The sequence below is a fragment of the Pogoniulus pusillus genome, chromosome 24, assembly GCF_015220805.1.
Source record: "Pogoniulus pusillus isolate bPogPus1 chromosome 24, bPogPus1.pri, whole genome shotgun sequence".
Lineage (NCBI taxonomy): Eukaryota > Metazoa > Chordata > Aves > Piciformes > Lybiidae > Pogoniulus > Pogoniulus pusillus.
The window spans coordinates 10,468,460-10,488,770 of NC_087287.1; the positions used below are offsets into that span (position 1 = coordinate 10,468,460).

Here is a 20,311-nt window from a genome sequence, read left to right on the forward strand (position 1 = left end):
GGGTGGGAGCTTTGAGCTCATCCTGGTGAGCACAGCCCAGAGTTTGCTGTCACGATGATGTCTGGCAGGGGCTGAAATCCAGTCACTGCAGACAGCAGCCGCCCAGTGCTGCTGCTCACTGGCCCGGGCTGTGGCCGGGAACATCTTCCCACTTCCTCCCCAGGGAAGGCAGCGGCAAGGAGTGGAGCAGGCAGCGCGGCAGAAGAAGACATCGACGCTCTGATCTCTGCTGCCGTTCAAGCTGACAGCACTTGCGGCTTCCCCCGCTGCAAAGCCAGTGTCACCGTCTTGGGACAGCTCTGCCCTCACTGCAGCAGGCGCTACTGCCTCAGCCACCACATCCCCGAGGTACCTGGGCTCGGACTGTGAGCAGGGAGGGGGTGGAGGGGAGGAGATTCCAAGCAGGTTTGGTTTAGGGTGGGAATTCTCCCCACTGAGCTCTCCAGGCAGGGTTTCCTTGCAGGGAGCTCATAGCAGAAGCCTCTGCCAGCTTCTGCTCAGGCTGGAGGCAGAGGAAGGGCTGCCAGGCACCGGCACGTGGGCTCTGCACGCCTCCTCCCCAGAGCTTTCTCTTCTTTCCCCTCTCACTTGGTGCCTCCTGCACCGTTCCCTGGCATTCTCACTCCCAAGCAGAGAGGAGAAGTGAAGGGCTGAAGCCTCAGGCAGCCTGGGCACTCCACTGCCAGCTCCTTGGTGATTCCCTCTGCAACTGGGGACGAGGCATAGCCTGATCCCACACAGACCTGGGTGCCCAGGCAGCTGGACATCTCCTGCAGTGCCCTGATGGCCTGGAGCTGAGGTGCACCACACTGTGCAGCCTCAGCTTTGTGTGGCCATACTCAAGTGACAGCAGCCCCTCAGCCTCCTCTGTGCTGCCTTTTTGAGGTGGAGGACTCTTGAATGGGTGTCCAGCAGCCCTGTAGCCTCCTGCACCTCCATGGGAGTGGCATTGTGTTGGCCACTGAACCAGCAGCCTCTGCTTGTCCTCCAAATCACACTGTTGGCAGAGGACCTCATCTGGAGCTCAGGTTTATTTCTAGCTGCCATACAACCATAAAGGCTCCAGCTGCTCACAGCACAAGTGAGGTTTTTCCCCATATGTTCAAAGTTCTGGAGGGAAGCACTGAAGCCATCAAGAAGGATGATTCACCTGCTGGGCTGATCCCAGGAGGAGGAAAGTTAACTTTTCTGGTTTGTTTTCTGTAAGAGATGCTAAAAATAAATAGGTTTAGGAGGGGTGAGGCAGGTGGAAGAGGAACTCCAGCCTGCAGGAGTACAACAGCCCAATTGCCACATCTGTGTCCCAGCTGCCACCAGTGTCTGCTTTCTCTCCGCCAGGTTCACGGTTGTGGGGAGAAGGCCAAGGTCCAGGCACGGCAGAGGCTCAGCAGGGAAGGGATCCTCTACCCTGGGAGTGGCTCCAAAGACAAGTCCCTGGACCCAGCCAGGAGAGCTCATCTCCAGCAGCGCCTTGACAAGAAGCTCAGTGAGCTGACCAGCCAGAGGAAGAGCAAAAAGAAAGAGAAGGAGAAATGAAAGATCCCAAACCTTCCTTTTTTCTAACCTTGAAGTCACAGGTCAGACACCATAAACCGAAGATGCTGCTAAAGCTGCAGGGCTGTGCTGAGTGTGGGAGGAGAACAGGAGCTCTCCTTTTTGGGTGGCAGACAGCTTGGAGCCAGTGTGCCCAAGTAAAGCATCAGTGGGGCTCCCTACGCTGCAGAGCTGAGAGAGAGGAGGCAGAGCAGCTTCATTTGTCCCTGTCACCCTTACTGCCTCTGTGGTGGATGGGCACAAGGGCTGCAGCATGCCAGTAAAACGGGTATTAAACACCTAAAGCCATCAGTTGTCATTGTGACATTGTTGCTTCCTGCTGCAGGAGAGAGAAACATCTGAGCAGGAGCTGGAGGGAGGAATCAAAAGCCCCAAGTGCCCCTCTGCTCTGGGGAGGGTGACTGAGAAAAGGGATTCCTCCAGCTCCCTTCTCTCTAGCTAGCCTCTAAAAAGAGACTGGCCCCATCTTCTTGTCCCCCACCCTTTAGCTCTTGCTGAGCATTGAGAAGATCCTCTCTCAGGCTGCTCTTCTCCACTCTGAACTGCCCCAGACAGCAGGAGAGCCACATGTCCAGCATCACCCATCCCTGCCCTGGTCCTGTACTCTCCATCTCCTATGCTGTCTTCTGCCTGCTGATCCTCTTCTCCAAAGCATCTCTCTAGCCGCTCACACCCCCTGTCCTGTCCCTTCTCCTTGCTGCCTCCAAGCAGGTACCAATGCAGGGGTCCAAGCCCACTGAGGAACAGTTCAAGCAGCCACTTTTTGCCCCCAGGGTGGCTCTCCAGGCCCAGGATGAAGGAAAAGGTGCTGAGGTGTGTCCACATGGAAATGGCTGGAGACGAGCACAACAAAAATCCCCAAAACACTTGTGCCCTGTCCTAGTAGAGCTGAACATCACAGATCTTGCCCACTGGTGGTTTCAGCACCAGAGGAAGACACTCACCTCACCCTGACCACAGGCTCAGCAGGTTGCAAGACAGCCAAAGCGGTCCTCTGTCTGTCTGTGTTCTCAAATCCTTCAGGAGGTGGCCAATAAGCAAATTTGCCCCCAAACCTCAGTGCCTGTTAGCACAAGCTGTGGGCACCTTCCAAAAAATCCTTCCTCACCCTTCAGAAGACCCCTTCACGTGCAGCCCCAGCCCCACCCGTCTGTGCCTACCTCAGCTCCAAGCATCACTTGGCTGGGGCCTCAGACCCCAGGGCGGGGCATTCGTCAGCCCACAACGGGATGGCAGCAGCTCGTGTGGCAGCAGATGGGGCATGGGGGCTCCTGGAGGGAAGAGTGGGGAGGAGGAGGAGATGGAGCATGGGAGAAGCAAATCTGCATCAGCAAGCAGTGCTGGGCACCTACAGGAGCAAGAGTCTAAGCGGTGCCTGCCAGGGGCTGCCACAGGAGACTCAAATCACAGCCTCGCCCCGAAGAGCATCTTGGGCAGAGGAGACAGGTGAGCAGAAAGGGGAATTGCTGCCAGCTCGGGGTGCTGCCATGATGTCATCTCCAGTCGGGGTTAAATGGCTCATGCACAGCTTCTCTCCCTGCTCAAACCGTTCACATAACTGCCCCGGACCATGCTCACCCCATGGCACCTGCTTCCTTGGCAAGCAGCCTCCAACACCCCCAGATTTCCCTGCCTGGCTTCCCTCCAGCATCCTGCAGGCAGACAAAAGACAGTGAAGGACACATTCCCAGGGCATCCTCTGCCCGCCAGCCTGTGCCATGGGGCAGTTCCATCAGAGCCCTACAGAAAAGAGTGGGCATCAGTTCCCCAAAAAGCCTAAACCTGACCCTTAGCTGCTCTGTGCTTGGGCCAGCAGCCCACAGCAGGCAGAATCCAAGCAGATTTCTCCCTTCCCTCTGAAACTGGAGCTGGGGTTTAAAGCTGGAAAATTAGGGATGTCTTATGTCTGCCTTTGGTTATGGGGCCAGGATGCTACCCTCCACTCCCAGATTTCGACTAAACCAAGCAAGTTTTGGGATGAGAGAGTCCAAGTGTGGCCCCAGGACCAGGGGCTGTAATAGATAACCCCCCATGGTGGGTTCAAAGAGCAGGAATTGGCTGCACTGCTCTGAGCTGCCCTCAAATTTGGTTTAGCTGGGAGAAGAAGCCAGGATGGGAAAAGCCAACCCTGATCATGTTGCATCTTTAGGAAATGACTCAGCATGGACCTGACCTCAATAATCTTGAGGCTAAAGAACCGCTTATCAAATCCTGCCCCTGCTCTGCAGCTAGCAGAGATGGGCAGGGATTTAATCTGCTTGAGAAAAGGTGGAAGGAGAAACCACCCACACCAACTGCTGTTTCTGTACTTGTTTCTCCCATTTTCCATTTTACCAGCACCCCAAAATCCCTCTGAACCCCCTCACAAAACCCACACACGCCAAGAGAAAACAGGCCGTGCTGGCACTTTATCAGCTCCTCTCCATCCCTCCATGGTCAGCCAGAAGCCACCTCCCACGGAATGCCACCTCCCTCCCCAGCAGCCCTTGGGGCCCACGGTGGAGATGTGAGGGGCTCCCGGGAGCCCAGCTGGTGGCCAGGCATTAGCTCCAGGGAGAAAAGCTGCTGAGTTTGGTACATTTAGGGGCAGGCTCCTTTCTCGGCGGGGCCATTGGCAGCCCCAAGCGCATGCGAGGGCGACGTGGACGAGGAGAGAGTTTCTCCATCCTCAGTCCTCCAGCAGCTCCAGCCAAGGTGTCCCCGGCAGCTCTGTCTTGCCGGCGCCTTGGGCCCCACTCAGCCCCTTCCCAGGCTGTCCCAGCAGCTCCCGGCCGAGCCGCCGGCCGGGCAGACCCTCCGTGCCCAGAGTCCCCAGGGCAGAGGCGGTGTGGGGGTGCCGGAGCCTGGGGGCAGCAGGGGCACCCCGCGGCAGCAGGCTCAGTTCCTGCGGAGCGGGTGCCACATGGAGACAGGCTTCCGCAGCGTGGCCAGCATCTGGTTCCAGTGCGTGATGCCCATGCCGCTGGCCGCCGGCCCGATCAGGACGTGCCCTGTGTTGTCGGCGCGGCCGTCCTCGCCACACTCGGCCACCGTCACCCGCAGGGACAGCTCCTGGGGGGACAGGAGGCTGTCACGGGGGCCCAGTGCAGGGAGGTGGCTGCGTGGCTAGCACTGGCACCCCCATATATAAAGATAGACATTATATGTACCCCTCGAACCAGCCAGGCTCACACAGAGGTACCACCCCCAGCCCCTGTAGCCCCCCCAGACATACATAGCCCCTATAGCCTCTCCAAACATACACGGCCACTATAGCCCCCCCCCCACCCAGACACACACAGCTCCTACACGCCCCCCAGACGTACTCTATAGCCCACCACAGACATACACAGCCCCCAGCCCAGAGGTACCCACACATACACACACCACTCTATCCCACCTCCTTACACTCCCTCCCCCAGGCTATGCTCACCCCTATAGATACATCCATCTATACCCCCACCACACTTAAAACATCCCTCTAACCCCCCCGCCCCCATACACGCCCCCATGCTCGCACACAGCCATGCTCTGCACATCCACATCTCCGTGTTCCCCAGCTCACACACACCTTGCCCCCCAACCACCACACCCACCCGTACAGACACAGTCCCTCTTCCCCCTGCCCTGTGCATACCTCACACACACATACACGGACCCCATCCTACAACTCTGTCCCTGCCCCAAAATCTCACACCTTAGGAGGTCCTCACTAGTGCAAGGATTTGGGGACCTTGAGGAATGAGGTCCCCAAGCCACTGCTGGGAGCCCTGAGCTGGGACAGACCTGGAGCACGATGGCTGGCACTGAGAAAATCATGGCCTCGTTGAACACGGGGTTGGTGTCATCCCTCTTCACTGCTGTCTTCTTCTTGCTGATCTTCCTCCCGTCCTGCAGCAGGTACACCTTGACGAAGGGATCTGCTCATAGCAGGGGGAGAGAAAAACCCAGGTCTGTGTTTCCCCTGCAACACGGAGCAAGTGGACCTTCCCGGTGGAGGCTGTCCTCAGTGGGGGCCACTCCAATAGTCACTGGTACAGCACAGTGGGATAAAGCAGAATGGGAACCCACCTCCAGCCCACAGAGGACTGAAGGACCCTTGCCCCACCAGCGGCCCCCTCTCACCTGCGGTGACTTTGCCATTGCTCCACACGAGGTTCTTGGCTTTCACCACCACCACCGTCAGGCGCTCAGCCGTGGGCAGGTAGCTCAGGGAGAGCAGGATCTCCCCCACCGTGTCCACCGCCTGCAGGACACAACATCCCATCACCCACCCAGCCCGGCAGGGAGGAGAAGCCCTGGGTTAGAGATGGACCAACACACACACACACACACACACACACACACACACACACACATACACGCACTCACCTTGTTCATGTCCTGCAGGTAGAGCCAGGCGTTGAAGGGTCGTGTGGCCAGGTCCAGGTCGGAGAGCTTGAGCTCGGCCACGCCGGCGCTGACGTTCCTCTCGTCCTCGTCGATGCCGAAGGCGGAGAAGCGCAGGCTGTGCTCCTCCAGCGCCGCGGGGGCCAGCGGGATGGAGAAGCGCTCGTCGAAGGCCACGGCGTAGGCGCTCCGCTGGATCTGCCGCGGGGAAGGGCTGGGATTGCCTCCATATCCGCCAGGATTTGGGGCCGCATCCCCGATCTGTCCCGTGTCTCTAGTGGGAATTGCGAGGAGCGCCTGGCTTTGGGGTGGTGAGGGCAGAGTCCACCAGGGGGGCTGGTGAGACCCGGCCTCGGTGGGGACAGAAGTCATCTCTCACCCAGCTGCAGCCACCACTCAGTGACTGGGGTAGAAAGCAGGGGCTGTGACCCACCTGGCTGCCCAGGAATTACTTTAATTACCAGTTCAAGGTGGGGGTGCTGCTCCCAGGTGCCAGAGCTGGGCATCCCTATGCACTGGGTGCAGCCAGCTTGGTTACTCAAAGAGTTTGGCTGAGGGGATATGACCCCCAGCCCTGCTCCAAGCTAGAGCCAAAGAGCTTCAGAACCCCTAGACCCAAGTGGGGACAAAGTCTTTCCCAGACACTGTCTCTGTGTCACCACCATCCACCTGGAGCAAAAGCAGCAGCTCTCTGTGGCCCCATCCTGTGGGATGCTGCTCTCTACTCTGCTCCCAAAGAGCTGGGGGGGAAACTGCTCTGGTATCACAGCTCTAGGGACTGATTTCCCCCTGCTCCAGCCCTGTACCTTTCATTATCCAAGGCACCACCTGAGCAGAGGTTTGTCCTAAAAGGAGACCCAGTGGTCCCATGGGCTGGAAAGGTGCAGCTTTGGATGGTGTGGAGCAAAGTGCAGCCACCAGCTCCCCATCCCCACCCAAAGATGGACACAGCAGTGGACAAGGGATCCCAGTGTGGGACTGGGGAGCTCAGCCCTGAACCCATCAAGGCTTCAGCACCTCAAGAGTCACCTGTACCTCCCAGCAGCTCATCTTATCACAGGGGCTTTCTTATGTCTAGCTGTGCTCCACCCTTGGGATGAAGAACACAAGGTGGGACCTTCCCTTCTCCCATGCTCTCCTGGTGGATCCCACCAATCCCCAGAGTCCCTGGGGGATTCAAGCACCAGACCTGCTGCCTCACAGCACCAGTGTCTGTCTGCAGCCACTGCTGTGTTTTGGGATCTCCAGAGGAAGGGTAGAGCAGAGATGGGAGCTGCCATCTGCAAACATCCCATGATGCTGTGAAGCAGTGAAGAAGAAGAACCAAGGAGTGTGGCTTCATGACTCATCTCAGGCCAGGGTAAAGAGTGCTGGTGAACTGTACATACTGCTGCTAAATAATAAATACCTCCAGGCCATCAGGAAAAGGGAAAAGGCTTCCAAAGAGCAGCTGAGGAGGCGCCTTCAAGGCAGCAGGTCTGTGCTCTCTGAGGTGGTTCCTCCACCCTCACAGAAGGTCCCTGCAGTAGGAAGAAGCTTTCTGCTTCTCTCAGCAATATTCTGATTGAATCACAGTGCCTGGCCCTGAGCTTGGAGAAATCAGCTGCTGGAGGAAAGATGGGCCTTCTGCTTTCTGAGAGCAGCCTTTGGGGTGCCCTAAAGGGGAGGTTTCACCACAAAACCACCCCTGGTTCTGCCCCTGATGGTGCTGGTGCAGCTGCTGTATCCTGGGTGGGGAGGGAAAACACCGTGGCTGCAGCAGGGGCGTTTGGGGAGAAGCTCAGGCTGCCCTATGGCGATCAAGTGCGTGGGGACAAGGCAGGACACCAGCACACACCCAAAACATCACCTCTCCCCAAACCCCACCTTAGACCCTTCCTCCACCTCCTGCAGCAGGGAAAGCCGAGCATGAGAACCTGCTACAAGCCACACCCAGAGACAAAGTCACCACACAGCCTAGTCAGGAGGGAGACATTCCTGCCTGCCGGGTCTCTGACGCACAAACCCACCCAGCCCCCCCTCCTCAGCACGCTGACCCCCGAGAAAGGTGAGCTGCTCTGATTACATCACGACATGCGGCTCCAGAAATCCTGCGTGGAGCCTGCCCAGCGCCACCTATATCCAGACCTCACAGCTCCCCATCAAACCACCTTGGGGAACTTGGCCAAGGGCTGCCGTGACCCAGAAGCAGAGGCTGCAGTGGGCACGGTGCAAGCAAGGGCGGTGCCCGCGGGGGCTGGCACGGGGAGAGGCGAGCGGCTCACCCGGGAGATGCCGACGATCTGCTCGGCCGGGAGCAGGCTGACGCGCAAGAAGCAGGACTCGAAGCGAGCCTCCTCCTTCTCCAGCAGGTCCTTGCCCTGCAGCAGCCTCACATGCAGGGTGGCTGCCCTCGCCTCGTACTCCATGGACACCTCCACCTGTCCCACCATGAAATCCTGCCCGAAGTTGTTCCCGATGGAGGAGATGGAGTTGAGGGAGTCTGCTGAGATGGATTTCTTCAAGGGGCCATAGTGGGCCAAGTCTTTGCTCATCAGCTCCAGGCTGCCCAGCTCGGCGATGCTGTCGAAGGTGTCATCCGCCCGCAGGCTGGGCTTGCGGCTGGCTGAGGTCCTATCCGGTGCCCTCTGCGAGCTGGGGGGCAGCCCTCTCTGCCAACAAGGGAAGGAAAACCAGGCGCTGTCATCTCGTCCCACCCCATCCGTCCCTACAGGACCGGGGACAGCTGGGATTTGCCGGCGCCGCTTGGATGCCTCTCGGCTCCTGCCTGGCCTCAAGCTGCCGCGGCAGCAAAGCTGCACCTCCTGCAGCTCCCCAGCCCTGTGCCCCTGCTCCACACTGACTCCCCCCAGGCCCCAGCAGCACCAGCTCGCTGCCCATGGCTTCCCCCTCCTCACCCCACGAGAGGTTGCAGGTGATATTTTTAGAATCATAGACCTAAAAATCATCTAGGTTGGAAGAGACCTTAAGATCTTTGAGCCCAACCATCACCCAGCGCTGCCAGGTCACCACTAAGCCATGTCCCTCAGCACCACATCTCCATGGCTTTGAAACCCTTCTAGGCGTGGGGACTCCACCACTGGCCCAGGCTGCCCAATCTTCAAGGGGAAGAAATGTTACTCATGCCCAAGCTGAACCTCCCCTGGGGGCAATATAAGTCCTTTTCAGCAGCCAAAGGTTGCAATGGGGACATAGATGAGCCAAACAGCCTTTGTACCTTGTGCTTGACATCTGAGTAGGCTGCCCCATACTTCTGCTGGAGGTACCGATAGTCGTAGTTGGGGAAGGGGGAAGGTGCTGGGTAGCTGCCAGAGCGCCACAGCTTCCAGAGGTTGACAGCAGCTACCCCCAGCAGCACCAAGGCACCAGCGACGTAGATGCCGATCTCCCACTGCGGCGGGCTCCTGGTGACTGCGAGAGGACAAGAGGCACCATGAGCCTGCCATGGCCCCAGGCAGAGGCTCCATTCTCTGCCGCCTCCGCACCAGAAATTCAGCTCTGAGCCAGGAGGATGGAATGAACTAAGCGAGGCACAAACCACAGCTTGGAAGGTCGTGGGTGGTGTCAGGAGCAGCTTTGCAGGGCAAAACTCATGGTCCTGACTTGGCTGCCCCAGGACGTGGAGCGGCAGCACCTCGGGGCTCTTCCCCAGCGGGCAGGGGAAACCTGCGCAGCACCTCGGGGGTGCCAGGGAGTCCTTTCACCAGCTACAGACCCAGCACCCTCACAGATGCGCTCAGCATACATCTGCATCCCCCCTCCATGCAGAGAACGCCCCGCACTGCTGTCGACATGGGGATGCCGCGCGGAGACAGAAATAGGAGCAAAGGAACAACCAAGAAGCGCACAAAAGGCTTCTGGTGCATGGCACAGCCCCCAGGTGCTGCCGGCGTGCGCCTGGAGGAGAGGCCATCCCTGCAATGCATCCCCGCGATGGGGCCGAGCAGCTGCTGCATTGCACCAGCCTCCAGCCACCGCCGCGGAGCCAGCAGCCAGCGGAACGCGGGCAACGAGGGGGAAAGGAGACTGCTGCTTGCCGAACGCTGCCGGAGAGCCCTCCCGCGTCACGCCGCAGCTCTCTCCTTCCGCAGCAGCTTCGGAGCCAGAAAAAGCCCAGAGCAGGCAGAGTCCTACCCCACCTGCTGCTTCCCCCTGCCCCAAATCGCCTCCGGCAGGAGCCAGCAAAGGGATGGATCAGAAGCACTCAGTTCTTCCCATCCAAGGAGGCTAGTTTTGATACCTCCAGAGGGCCAGGAGCATCCCGAAGGGATCGCATAGGAGAAACCGCGGGGAAGGAGCAGCTCCTGCTTCTTCCGCTCCAACCTAAAGCTTTCTGTTCCGCTGTTATTTATCCTCTGTATCCTTGGCTACGGCTACCAGTGGAGCATCCAGCTTTCCAGAGAGCTCCCACAACGGAGTGGTTCCGTTTTGTCCAGCTCCTAGGAGCTCACACAGGGAGGCAAAACTACTGCAAAATAGCCTCGGTTTTGGCTCCTGCTTCTGAGTAACTCTAGGTACAAACCCCAGCAGAGATAGAAACCTACTCCCACCTGCCTGGTTCTAGGGCTGAGCACCTCACACTAGGAAGCTCAGGGGGATTTATGGGTATCAGAGTGCCAAACCTCCTGTGTGTGTGCCATGGAAGGGGAGCAGGAATCCCTCCCAAGAGGCGTGAAGGATCAGAGATTTCCCCCTCTCCCCACGGCCAGCTCGCCCTCAGCCCCCTCCCCAGGTCTTTTCCGAGCACTCACCACTCAGGTCTCTGCCTCCATAGCCGCTGTCCATGGCAAAGGCTCCTGCCAGTGCCCGGCCTGCATGGGTGAGACAGCAGGTGAGGAGAGTGGGAAAGGGAAAAATCAGCTTCTTCTGATCTCCCAGCAGGGCTGGCAAGGAGCTGCCCCCCCTGCACAGCTCCAGCCTCAGCTCCTCTCCCAGGGACCGAGCGAGTGAGCACTGAAGCATTGCAGCCGCAGCAAGAAGAGCCTTGGAAAGGACTGAGGAGCTCTTTGCTGCTTTTCCAGCTGGGATCTTGCCTTTGCTTCCCGCGGCTATCCCCTGCCTCACCAGGGGGCTACCCCATGCCAGAGGAGCCCTGACTTCAGCGTGGCTGCAGGGCTGGGATGGTGCCAATTCCCATTGCAGGGAAGCCAGGTTCCCTTCCTCCCCGAAGGGTTTTCCCAGGTGAGTCCTACGTGAGATCCATTCTAAAGGAGCTGCTCATCCCAGCAAAGGGAATTCACCCAAGTCAGGGATTTCCCACTATGCCAAGGTGGTTTGGGATCCCCTGCAAACACCCAAACAGCAAATCCAACATGAGCTGGGTCAGCATACCTCTTCCTGCCTGACATTTGCATAGGCAGCTCTGTACCACAACGCACTGGTGCAATCCTCAGACCACAAACCCTAAGCCCAGGGACTCATCTTCAGCATTACCTGCACCTAAGTGCTCCCCATGAGAGCACCCACAAACCCCCTGCAAAACCCACACAGCCTCAGAGCTTGTCGTGGGGGAAGAGCTGAACCTTCCTCAAATGAGTGGTCCCTCAATATTCACCTTCCAGCTCCCCTTGGGTGCTCACAGCTTCAGACACTGAAGAGGTGAGCAGCCCCTCCACCCTCTAGACCAACCCTGCTCAGGTTTTAATGGGCATATGTTACAGCATAAAATATCCACTTGCTGGCCTGGTGGGGCTGGGAGACCCCTCTGAAGGGCCATGTTGTCAACCATCCCCCCCAGGGAACAGCAAGAGGAGGGAATGTTCTGAGCGTAATCAGGTCACTAACCTAAAATGATGGCAAGGCTGGGAACGGGGCTGGGAGTTGCCCACCTTGTCTCCAGCATCATTCCTCAGGCAGAGACCTCTGTGTGTAAGGGACAAACACTTGATAACATCTTGGCTGAGCACCAGCTAAACTTGTGTCATGGATGGACTGAGCTCAGCTTAAGGCATACTTTGCTGTTGGGAGCTGGGCATGCATATGGACACCTTAACAGTGCAGCATCGTGGAGAGTTACCCTAAAGAGCCTCTTTTTATGTCCTGAAGAAACTGCAGTGCCTAAGGAAGCAGCTCCTTTTCTTCCAGTGCTCCTCAAAGGAGGTTAACATGAAAACACAGAAGTTTTCAGCACCAACTTTCTCTGCAGAAGGACAGAGACCTCATTTAAAACGACATTTCTTTCCCATTTGCCATCTCTTTCAAAGCTTTTTCCTTTCCTTTTCTCTGCAGAAGGACAGAGACCTCATTTAAAACAACATTTCTTCCCCATTTCCCATCTCTCTCAAGGCTTTTTCCTTTCCTTTTCTAAGCAGTTCCAAGCACAACTGAAGCAGAGGCATCATCCAGAGCCCCTGGCTGCCCACAGTGATCAGTGCAGGAGCTCAGCCTGGGGCTGCTTTCCAGCACCAGCCTCTCCCAAGTGAGTAGAGCAGCTTGGGGCAGGGGTTTAGCACTTTTTGTGCTAATGAAGCCCTTCCCTGCCAGTTCTTCCCCATCATGCTCTCATCCCCATGACCTGCCTGTCAAATCCCTTTGTGAGAGATCAAATCTGAGAGATTAGTAGGGAACAGGCACTGCTCTGGGTATTGGAGATGTTTGGTTTCTTCCCTAGGGAGACCTCAAGGCTTGGCAGAGTCCCCGTGCAGGGACGCAGAGGGATGGGGCAGCTCCATTCTGTTTGTGAGCTCTGCAGAGCTCAGGGTACCTTCTCCTGCTTGGGGTGAGTGGTAAAATAGCTTAATGTGAGGAGAGAAACGGCAGCAAAGTTGCATGTGTCCCCTCTGAAAGACTCTGGGAGATGGACACCTCCCTTCTGCTTTGGCATCGTGCCCACACAAGCTCTGAAATAACTTGGACAGAAACCCTGGATGCTGGTCCCAGAGCAGCTGGACCAACACAGGTACAGCCTCGGCTGCTGCAGGCACCCTCTGGCATGTGCTGTGGTCCCAAAATGTGCCACTTCGAGCTACGAAGTGCAGCAGTGACCCCCATGCTCCTCCCTACCCTCTGTCCTCATCCAGACACGGCTGCCCAGCTTCACCAGCTGGGCTAAACTCTTCTCACTGGTGGGCTGGGCTCTCCAGCAGCCTCTCTGCTCTGCACGATGCTTTTCCCATCCTTCTCCCGCACAAGAAAGCCCTGCCTGGCCCCGACCCACACGGCAGAAGGATGGGACCGACTTTGCTGCTGCTGCCACCACATTTGTCAGAAACAGCAAACTCTCATCCGAAACTGGACAAGCCACCAGGATTTGGGCTCTGCACCTCAGTTGTGGACCAGCCCAGACCCTCCCAGCTCTTGCTCTGCCCAGCGGAGCTGCTCACCCAGCAGACCCCCACCTGGGGCAACACGCGGGTGCCCCCATACCTGATTTGCACCCAAAGACAAGGACCCTGCTCCATCCTGCACCTCCCACGGCCATGAGGATCGGGTACGGGAAACATCGGGCCCTTTCCGACACTGTACCCTTCCCGACACCTCAACCCTTCCCAGCTCTGGACCCTTCTCAACACACACACACACCATCGGCTTTACCTGGGCAGATCCAAGCCTCAGGGATCGGCTCCGAGGAGCGGGGCCCTTGCTGTCATCAGCCGGGCAGCAGCAGGCAGTGGCCGGGCGGAGGGAGGGAAATGCCGCAATTCCCGGGCTGATTCCCGAGCGGATCCAGGCAGGGCAGCAGCGAGTCCCGGGAAGCCCCCAGATTCAAAGCTGGGTGCCCCTCGCTTCCCAGCGCTCCAGAGGGATTCCGAGCTCAGCGGGGACGGCTCCTGGGTCCCAGAGAGATCGCTGCCGGAGGTGCGGGATCAGCCGCCGCGATTGGCCCCCAGCCTCCGCTCACTGCTGCGATGAGCGGGGCGGTCTCTGCACTCTCCCGAGAGAGCCTGGAGCTGCCGGACCCCCTGGAAGGGTTCTTCTCACACACCCCCTCCGCCACCACCAGCGAGCATGGCCGGGGGGCAGAGCGACTCCCACTGGCTGCTTCCCGGCCAAAGGGACCGGAGGGGGCGGGGGGGTGATGGCGCCGCTCGGCCGTGCGCGGGGAGCTGCAGGCTGGGGAAGGGTCCGGGGGGGTTCTCTGGTGTCCCTCACGGACTCCCAGACCCTGGCTCCGCGGGATGGCGACTTTCCTCAGGAAGTTGCCGTAAAAAGACCCAACCCCTCCCTCGCTAGTGTCGCCCCCCCTCTCCCCCGCATTGCCACCCTTGCCGCATCCCCCGGGTTGGACCACGACCCCTCCCCTTATCCCCTTCCGTTACTGCCCTGCTCTCGGTAATGGCAGCCGGGGTGAAGGGAGTGGGCTGGACGGGCCTCGACTCACCGCTGCTTTGGGGGAAACCGGTGCCTTTTCCGCGGGAGGGGGGGCGGAGACGAAGGGCGGGACCTGGGCTGGGGGGGGGGGGAGCCTGGCCCCACTCACAACGGGGTGCAGCGGGGCCGGCTCCAACATCCCCCGCACTCCCTCGCCTCGAAGTCGCCAGGTTCCGGGCTCCCCCAGCTCTGCTCCGGTTGCAGGCACCCACGGCCCCTCTCCTTCCGCTGCCCACGGACACTCCCGAGCCCCTCTGAGAGTCCCTGCTCCCCTCCCACTTCTTGCAGCCCCTCTAAGCCTCAGCCCTTCCATCCCCACCCTATGGACCCCTGCACTTGGCCCTGCAACCCCTCCTCCTACTTCTCCCCAGGTGCTGCTCCCCTTCACGGTTCAACACCAAGAGACCAAGCCCTGGATCTTCACCTTTCCTACCTGGATTCCATGGCTCCTCTTCTCTCCTGCTCCAGCACCAGCCTCCCCCCTGCCCCATCCCACCTTTCCCAGTAGCACTTTGGGCCCCGGGGGCCATCCCCCAGCAAGGTCTTGACTCTGTCTCTTCATACAGAAGCCCCATGGGCTTTGCTGTCCCTCTCAGGGCAGAAGGTGAAGCCTCTTCTCAAAGTGCCAGGTGGCACTTACAAAACCTCTTCAGCACAGCTGTCAGACCACGGCCCTGAGCTTCTGGGCTTTTCCACAGCACAGCCCTTCCTCAGGGTCTGCAAAAGCCAGATGGACAAGAGCAAGCCCCAACTTCCTAGCCCAGCTCCCAATGCCACATCTACAGGAGCAACTGGAAACCACATTCCAAACGGATACGGCAGGCTATCCCCCCTCCCTAGCACAGCACAGTCCCACAGCCATCCCAGAGCAGCCACATCTGGGTCACCATCATTCCAGCCTCATGGCAGAGGGAGCTGCAGCTACAAGAGCTGATCTTAACAGGGCTGAGTTTGGCTGAGTTTCAGTTGTCTCCAAAGGCCCCAAGTCTGGCAGCTGAAGGATTGAACAGCCTCATTCCAGATGTCAACTGACCTACGAACCACCAGCTGCCTCAAAAATTACCTTTGAGAGGATCTTTAAGGTCCTTTCCAACCCAAAACAGTCTATGATTAAGGCCCAGAATCCAACAGCCTTAGGGAATTAGGAACAAGCTGCCTCAAGCCCCAGTTCCACCTGCAAGGTGACAAACAGGATAGACCATGAGCATGCAGAGGTTGTACCAAAGGACACACCAGCAAACACTGCTTTATTACAGGGGTTCAGGTTTCCAGACTAACCACAGAAGCTCTTTAGATGGGTGGAGACAAACAAGTCAGTGTTGTATGTATTAGGTCAAAGCTCCAGACTCATCACCAGGGAACACACATAGAAGAACACCCAACAAGACGTGATGTTCTTCACTGGTTGCTTCAAATGTAAGTTAGGTCTTTGGTGGGGAGAGTAGGAAGGAAGAAGAGGAAGAACTGGGAGGAGGTACAGTGACAGACCCCCTGCAGTGTGCCTGCTACCAGCTGGACCATGAGATGGACCCAGGAGGTTGTATTGCAAAGAGATCAGAGGGGGGCACAGTGCCACCGGCACAGCTGGAATGGAGATACACTGACCTGAGCCTTGCTCAGCTGGGACCACGCAAGCACGACACACCAGCAGGAGCTACCAAACAGTTAACAGGTGGTAAGACTGGTTTAAAGCTGGGAATAGGACAGCTCTGGGTGGAAAGGCATAGAAATAAAGACTTGCTCAACTCAGTACTCACGTACATACTGGTCAGCATCCAGTGACACAGCCTTGCACTCCTCTGCCTCACAGCAAACAACGTCCTACCTAGTGAAGGGCAGCTCTTGAGTGGCTACCTGCACCAGCCAGGACCTACTGGAGGAAGAAGCCTGATGCTACCTCTCACGTTGATCACTCTCCTCTGCATCTGCCAAGCAACCAGGCATGCCCCAGCCCACAAACTCTGCTTTGCTTGCTGAGCTCTTCAGATGAAACCCAAGTGCTTGGCTCCTGAAGTCTGCCTCCAGAGGTCACTGTAAAGATGGGAGAGGTGTAGGGTTGGGTTGTCAGTCACCTATGAGACTGAAGAGGATCAAAACCATGGCTGTTTGCTGGTCAGCAGCTCAGCATGGCTCCTGCCACTCAAAAGCTTTGGGGTTGCACTCCTGAAGCATGACTGGTGGTGCTGATGTTCTCCTCTGGACAAAGCCTCCAACAGCAGGGTGAGATCAGTCTGTAGACGTGATGTGGTCATGGTTACATCAGCGCCTTTGACACCAAGGCTTCGAGCAGAGGTTACAAAATGGATGTTGCACAATCACCTTGGAGAAGTGACCCAGCCCCCTCCACAGCCCACGTTTCCAGTTTCCTTTGCTAGGCCCCAGCCACATCACTACCTGCAGACCCCACCACAGTGGGGTGCTGAGGGAAGGACCACGCACAGCGCGTTCCGCAGGCAGGGATGGCAGCACCTAGACAGAGACTTTGTGCGTGACTGCAGAGACCTCCTCCAGCTGGGCTCAGTTGCTGCTCAGCATGGAGGCACCTGGGGAGGGATGGGGCTCACACAGAGCCCCAACAACCCAATGTGCCCCACAGAGCAGACACCAAGAATGAACTAAACCCTCTTGGTAAGCAAACTAAAAGCTGAGAATAAGGCAAATAACTTAAGACCGATGGAGTAACTCCCAGTTTTCGGCATGTAGTACGTTTTACTCCATGGAGGAAAGGAAAGACAGGTTGACCTTTCACACTGAACCTTCCCTTACCTTTAAGAGATGACCAGGACTACAAGAAAAATTAAAAAGAGAAAACTAAGGAGCAGCTGCCTGCCTCCCTAGAGCTGAGATACAACATAAAACTATTGCAGACTACTCCAGGGTGCTGCAAGTCAAGTTTGGAGGAAGGCAACAGCCCCAGGGGCAGGAGCAGTAGTGTGCTGTGGTACCTCCTGTGCAAGTTACACATCTTGCTCACTCGCCTCAGTTCACCTATGTTTGTCTGAACACTTGACACCATCTCACCCCACAGCTCAAGGTAGTTTCAGCAGAGAAAACAACCCATAAAATAATAATTGATCTCCTGTCTCTGGTATCTGCATACTCCAAAAGGAAGTGTTCCTAATGCCCAAAGGTCACAAGAGAAATCTCACAGTTGGCTGGCGAGCAGCAGCTAGATTCCCTTTGCACCTTGTTTAAAGCCCCTTGTCTCCAACCCTTGTTCTCCAGGAAGACAAAGGAGACGGCCGAAAGAAGATCCCATCTGGCTGCAATGGTGTTGGTTCTGACTTCCCTGCACACAGGCCTTCTCCAGCTCTGACTGGCTGTGCAGGAGGAGAAAGGCTGTGCGTGTCAGAGTGACATCTTTTCACATGTTGGAAAGCTAACAACGACAATTACAAGTTAGGTAGGGTAAGGTTGAACTGTCCACCAGGCCAGCTTGAGCACTACAAGTTCCTTCTAAGCCCTCTGTCTGTCGCTCAGAGCTTCCTCTCCCGTAGTTTGTGCCCGGTTTGCTCGTCCAGCGTCGCTGAGTGTCCATCACCATTGCTCAAGCATTTGTCCTTCTCGTGCTTGTGCTCCTGCTTCTGTCTCCTGATCTCCTTATACCGCAGAGTGATGTCCCTGAAGAGAAAGAGAGACAGATGTGAGCTGCTGAGGTGAACAAACCACCTCAGTACTCAATAAAAACACTCAAGCAACTGTTCTGCATGCAGGCACCCTTGGGATGACCTAACCCACCTGACTCTTTTGGCTGTAGGTTTCTGATGGCACTGGTCTAGAGAGGTTCTTCTCCCCCTCTACTCTCCACTAGTGAGACCAAACCTAGAACACTGGGTCTAGTTTTGGGCTCCCCAGTTCAACAGAGACAGGGACCTAATGGAGAGAGTCTAGTGGAGAGCCTCAAGGATGACTGGGGGATTTGAGCACCTCCCGTGTGAAGAGAGACTGAGCCCTGGGGTCGATTAGTCTGGAGAAGACTGAGAGGGGATCTGATCAATGCCTATAAATATCTGAGGGGTGGGTGTCAAGTGGCTGGGGCAAATCTCTTTTCTGTGGTCTGCAGCAATCAAACAAGGAGCACATGTGCAAACTGGGACTGGAAATTAGGAGCAGTCAAGCTCTTGCTTGTTCACCTGCTTTTACAGAACACTAACACAAGTGTTCCAACAAAGATCAAAGCTCTCAGGGGCCTGATCCTGAAAGAAATCCTGGGATCATACACAGGAAGCTGTTTATTTCATGGTTCTCATGCAAGTCCCTGCAGCTCTAGCTCCTAAACCAGCTCTGATCTATCTTCAGGAGGTGCTGAAGACTCATAGGAGCAGGGATTTACAGATGCACTGTTCAACAGGTGTTCTGTGAGACCCCAGGTGGCCTGCAGTGCAGCCCCAGAGGCCATGCTCACCGGATGAAGAACCGCCAGGCTGTCCAGGTGAGCACCAGTATAATCCCCAGGATCCAGCACTGGGTGATGTAGAAAGGAAGAGAAAGTGTCAGAGTGTAGGGGTCGTACTTCACCACGATCAGGAACTCGGTGGCAGTAATGGCAGCAACCAGCCAAGCCTGCTGACCCAGCTTCTTATGGAACTTCCTGCAAAACAGAGAGGTGAGAGAGCCACAGCTGTGAGAGGAAGCATTCAGAGAAACGTCCTAGAAGACAGCTGGGGTAACCATTCCGTGAGCTCTGCACAGATCTGAGCCTAGTTTGGATTGCACATATATGTGCTACACCAAGGCTATGCAGCCTGACCACTTCCATGTTCTCAGAGGCTCCAGAAACACAAGAAAAGTTAAACTTCTTCCTCATATGATGTGAGGAAGTGTCCTCATTTTCAGGGTACTGGTAAAATGCACCTCAAACAATTGTCTGACCAGCTTGTGATCAGCTGAGGCTCAGGGAAGGGTATGAAACAGGAGCTCTGCTCCTCAATTTCCTCTGCAAACACCCAGTCACACTGCCATAACCAAACCTACCCCCTAGAAAACTGCATCCTGAAACTTACTTTCCTTCCCCAAAGCTATCAAAGACCTGTCACTATGGATCTCCAAATGGACTTCAAAAGAAGAAAGCTCAGTGACAAACAGGCAAGATCCTGAAGGACACCAGGGCAGTGTTTCACTTCTAGGGCAAGACACACTCAGGGCAAATCCATGGTTAATATTTCGCCCCCGGAGTATGCTTTGAGGCAGCAGCCAAGGCAGTGAGAAGCTGCAGTGCTGGGTTTGAGTCTAGTGAAGGGCTCAGGCAGCATCAGAATCAAGGTGATCTAGGAGAATATCCCTGCTTACTGCAGAGGGGTTTGGACTAGATGACTTTTAAAGGTCACCTCCAACCCAAATCATTTAATGATTCTATGATTCTGTGTCTATTCAGAGGCTTTACCTGCAGAAGGAGAGATGGGAGATAAATAATCTTTGGGGTCACCTATTCCTGGGTGGGAAATACTTAAGCCCAAAACACCTCTTGGCTGCCTTTCAGGAAACCTCACTCCCCGACAGGTAACTGCATATTGCTGGAACCCTGGGCAAGTTCTACACCAGTTAAATCCTCCAAGTCTTGACATGGTCTGCTCATGTCCTTTCTAGACCTGACATTTCCACAGCTCACTGACCTGATGGTTCACAGGTCAAAAGTCCAACAGGGTTCATTTGGGCAACAGAAGCAGCTCTTGCTTTATGCCTGGAACTGCACTGAGCTGCCCACCACAGCACCACTGGTGCCTGCAAATGAGACTGCATGGTTTGATAACACAAATATATCACTTCATAGACTATACTTCTGCTCATCCATCACCCATCTTCTGACTCTAAAATGGGTTTTTATTCTTGTTAGAAGGAAGAACCACAGGAAAGCTACTAGAAGTTGTACTTTTCCCCTTTTTCAAAGGCATGATTTAATTGTTTCCTGAAATCCAAATGATTGGAATCAAGGAAGACTCAACTTAAGAAAAGCAATACCCTTGACCACCACGCTGACCATCAAGCACACAAAACTGACCTTTCTCATCAGCCTTTGGCCTTTATCTTGTATTTAAAACTCACAGAAACAAGCACTTTTCACCCTTCTGTTTGCCCTAAA

The 20,311-nt window shown here is 56.3% G+C and overlaps 3 protein-coding genes across 4 annotated transcripts in view; 1 reads left to right on the forward strand and 2 right to left on the reverse strand.

Annotated features, from left to right (window-relative positions):
- Window positions 1–1,845, forward strand: part of IGHMBP2 (immunoglobulin mu DNA binding protein 2) — a 35,373-nt gene extending 33,528 nt beyond the window's left edge. The window contains exons 14-15 of the mRNA XM_064163528.1: window positions 164–348; window positions 1,339–1,845. Of these exons, the coding sequence (XP_064019598.1) occupies window positions 164–348; window positions 1,339–1,536 (383 nt within the window). The 3' untranslated portion in view covers window positions 1,537–1,845. The remainder of the gene's footprint in view (window positions 1–163; window positions 349–1,338) is intronic.
- Window positions 1,846–3,940: 2,095 nt separating this feature from the next.
- On the reverse strand, window positions 3,941–14,323 carry SYT12 (synaptotagmin 12). 2 transcript variants are annotated; one of them, XM_064163530.1, is made up of 9 exons: window positions 14,243–14,323; window positions 13,456–13,710; window positions 10,674–10,733; window positions 9,140–9,333; window positions 8,187–8,573; window positions 5,905–6,120; window positions 5,659–5,779; window positions 5,320–5,453; window positions 3,941–4,605 (listed from the first exon to the last, which is right to left on the reverse strand). In XM_064163530.1, the coding sequence occupies exons 3-9, from the start codon at window positions 10,705–10,707 to the stop codon at window positions 4,432–4,434; spliced, it is 1,260 nt and encodes a 419-aa protein (XP_064019600.1). In that variant the 5' UTR covers window positions 10,708–10,733; window positions 13,456–13,710; window positions 14,243–14,323; the 3' UTR covers window positions 3,941–4,431. The 2 variants fall into 2 exon arrangements, with proteins under 2 accessions (XP_064019600.1, XP_064019599.1); XM_064163529.1 differs by lacking the exons at window positions 13,456–13,710; window positions 14,243–14,323 and having other exon boundaries at window positions 10,674–12,108.
- Window positions 14,324–15,447: 1,124 nt separating this feature from the next.
- Window positions 15,448–20,311, reverse strand: part of PTDSS2 (phosphatidylserine synthase 2) — a 37,493-nt gene continuing 32,629 nt past the window's right edge. Inside the window, exons 11-12 of the mRNA XM_064163534.1 lie at window positions 18,638–18,823; window positions 15,448–17,853 (exon numbers count right to left, since the gene is read on the reverse strand). Of these exons, the coding sequence (XP_064019604.1) occupies window positions 17,709–17,853; window positions 18,638–18,823 (331 nt within the window). The 3' untranslated portion in view covers window positions 15,448–17,708. The remainder of the gene's footprint in view (window positions 17,854–18,637; window positions 18,824–20,311) is intronic.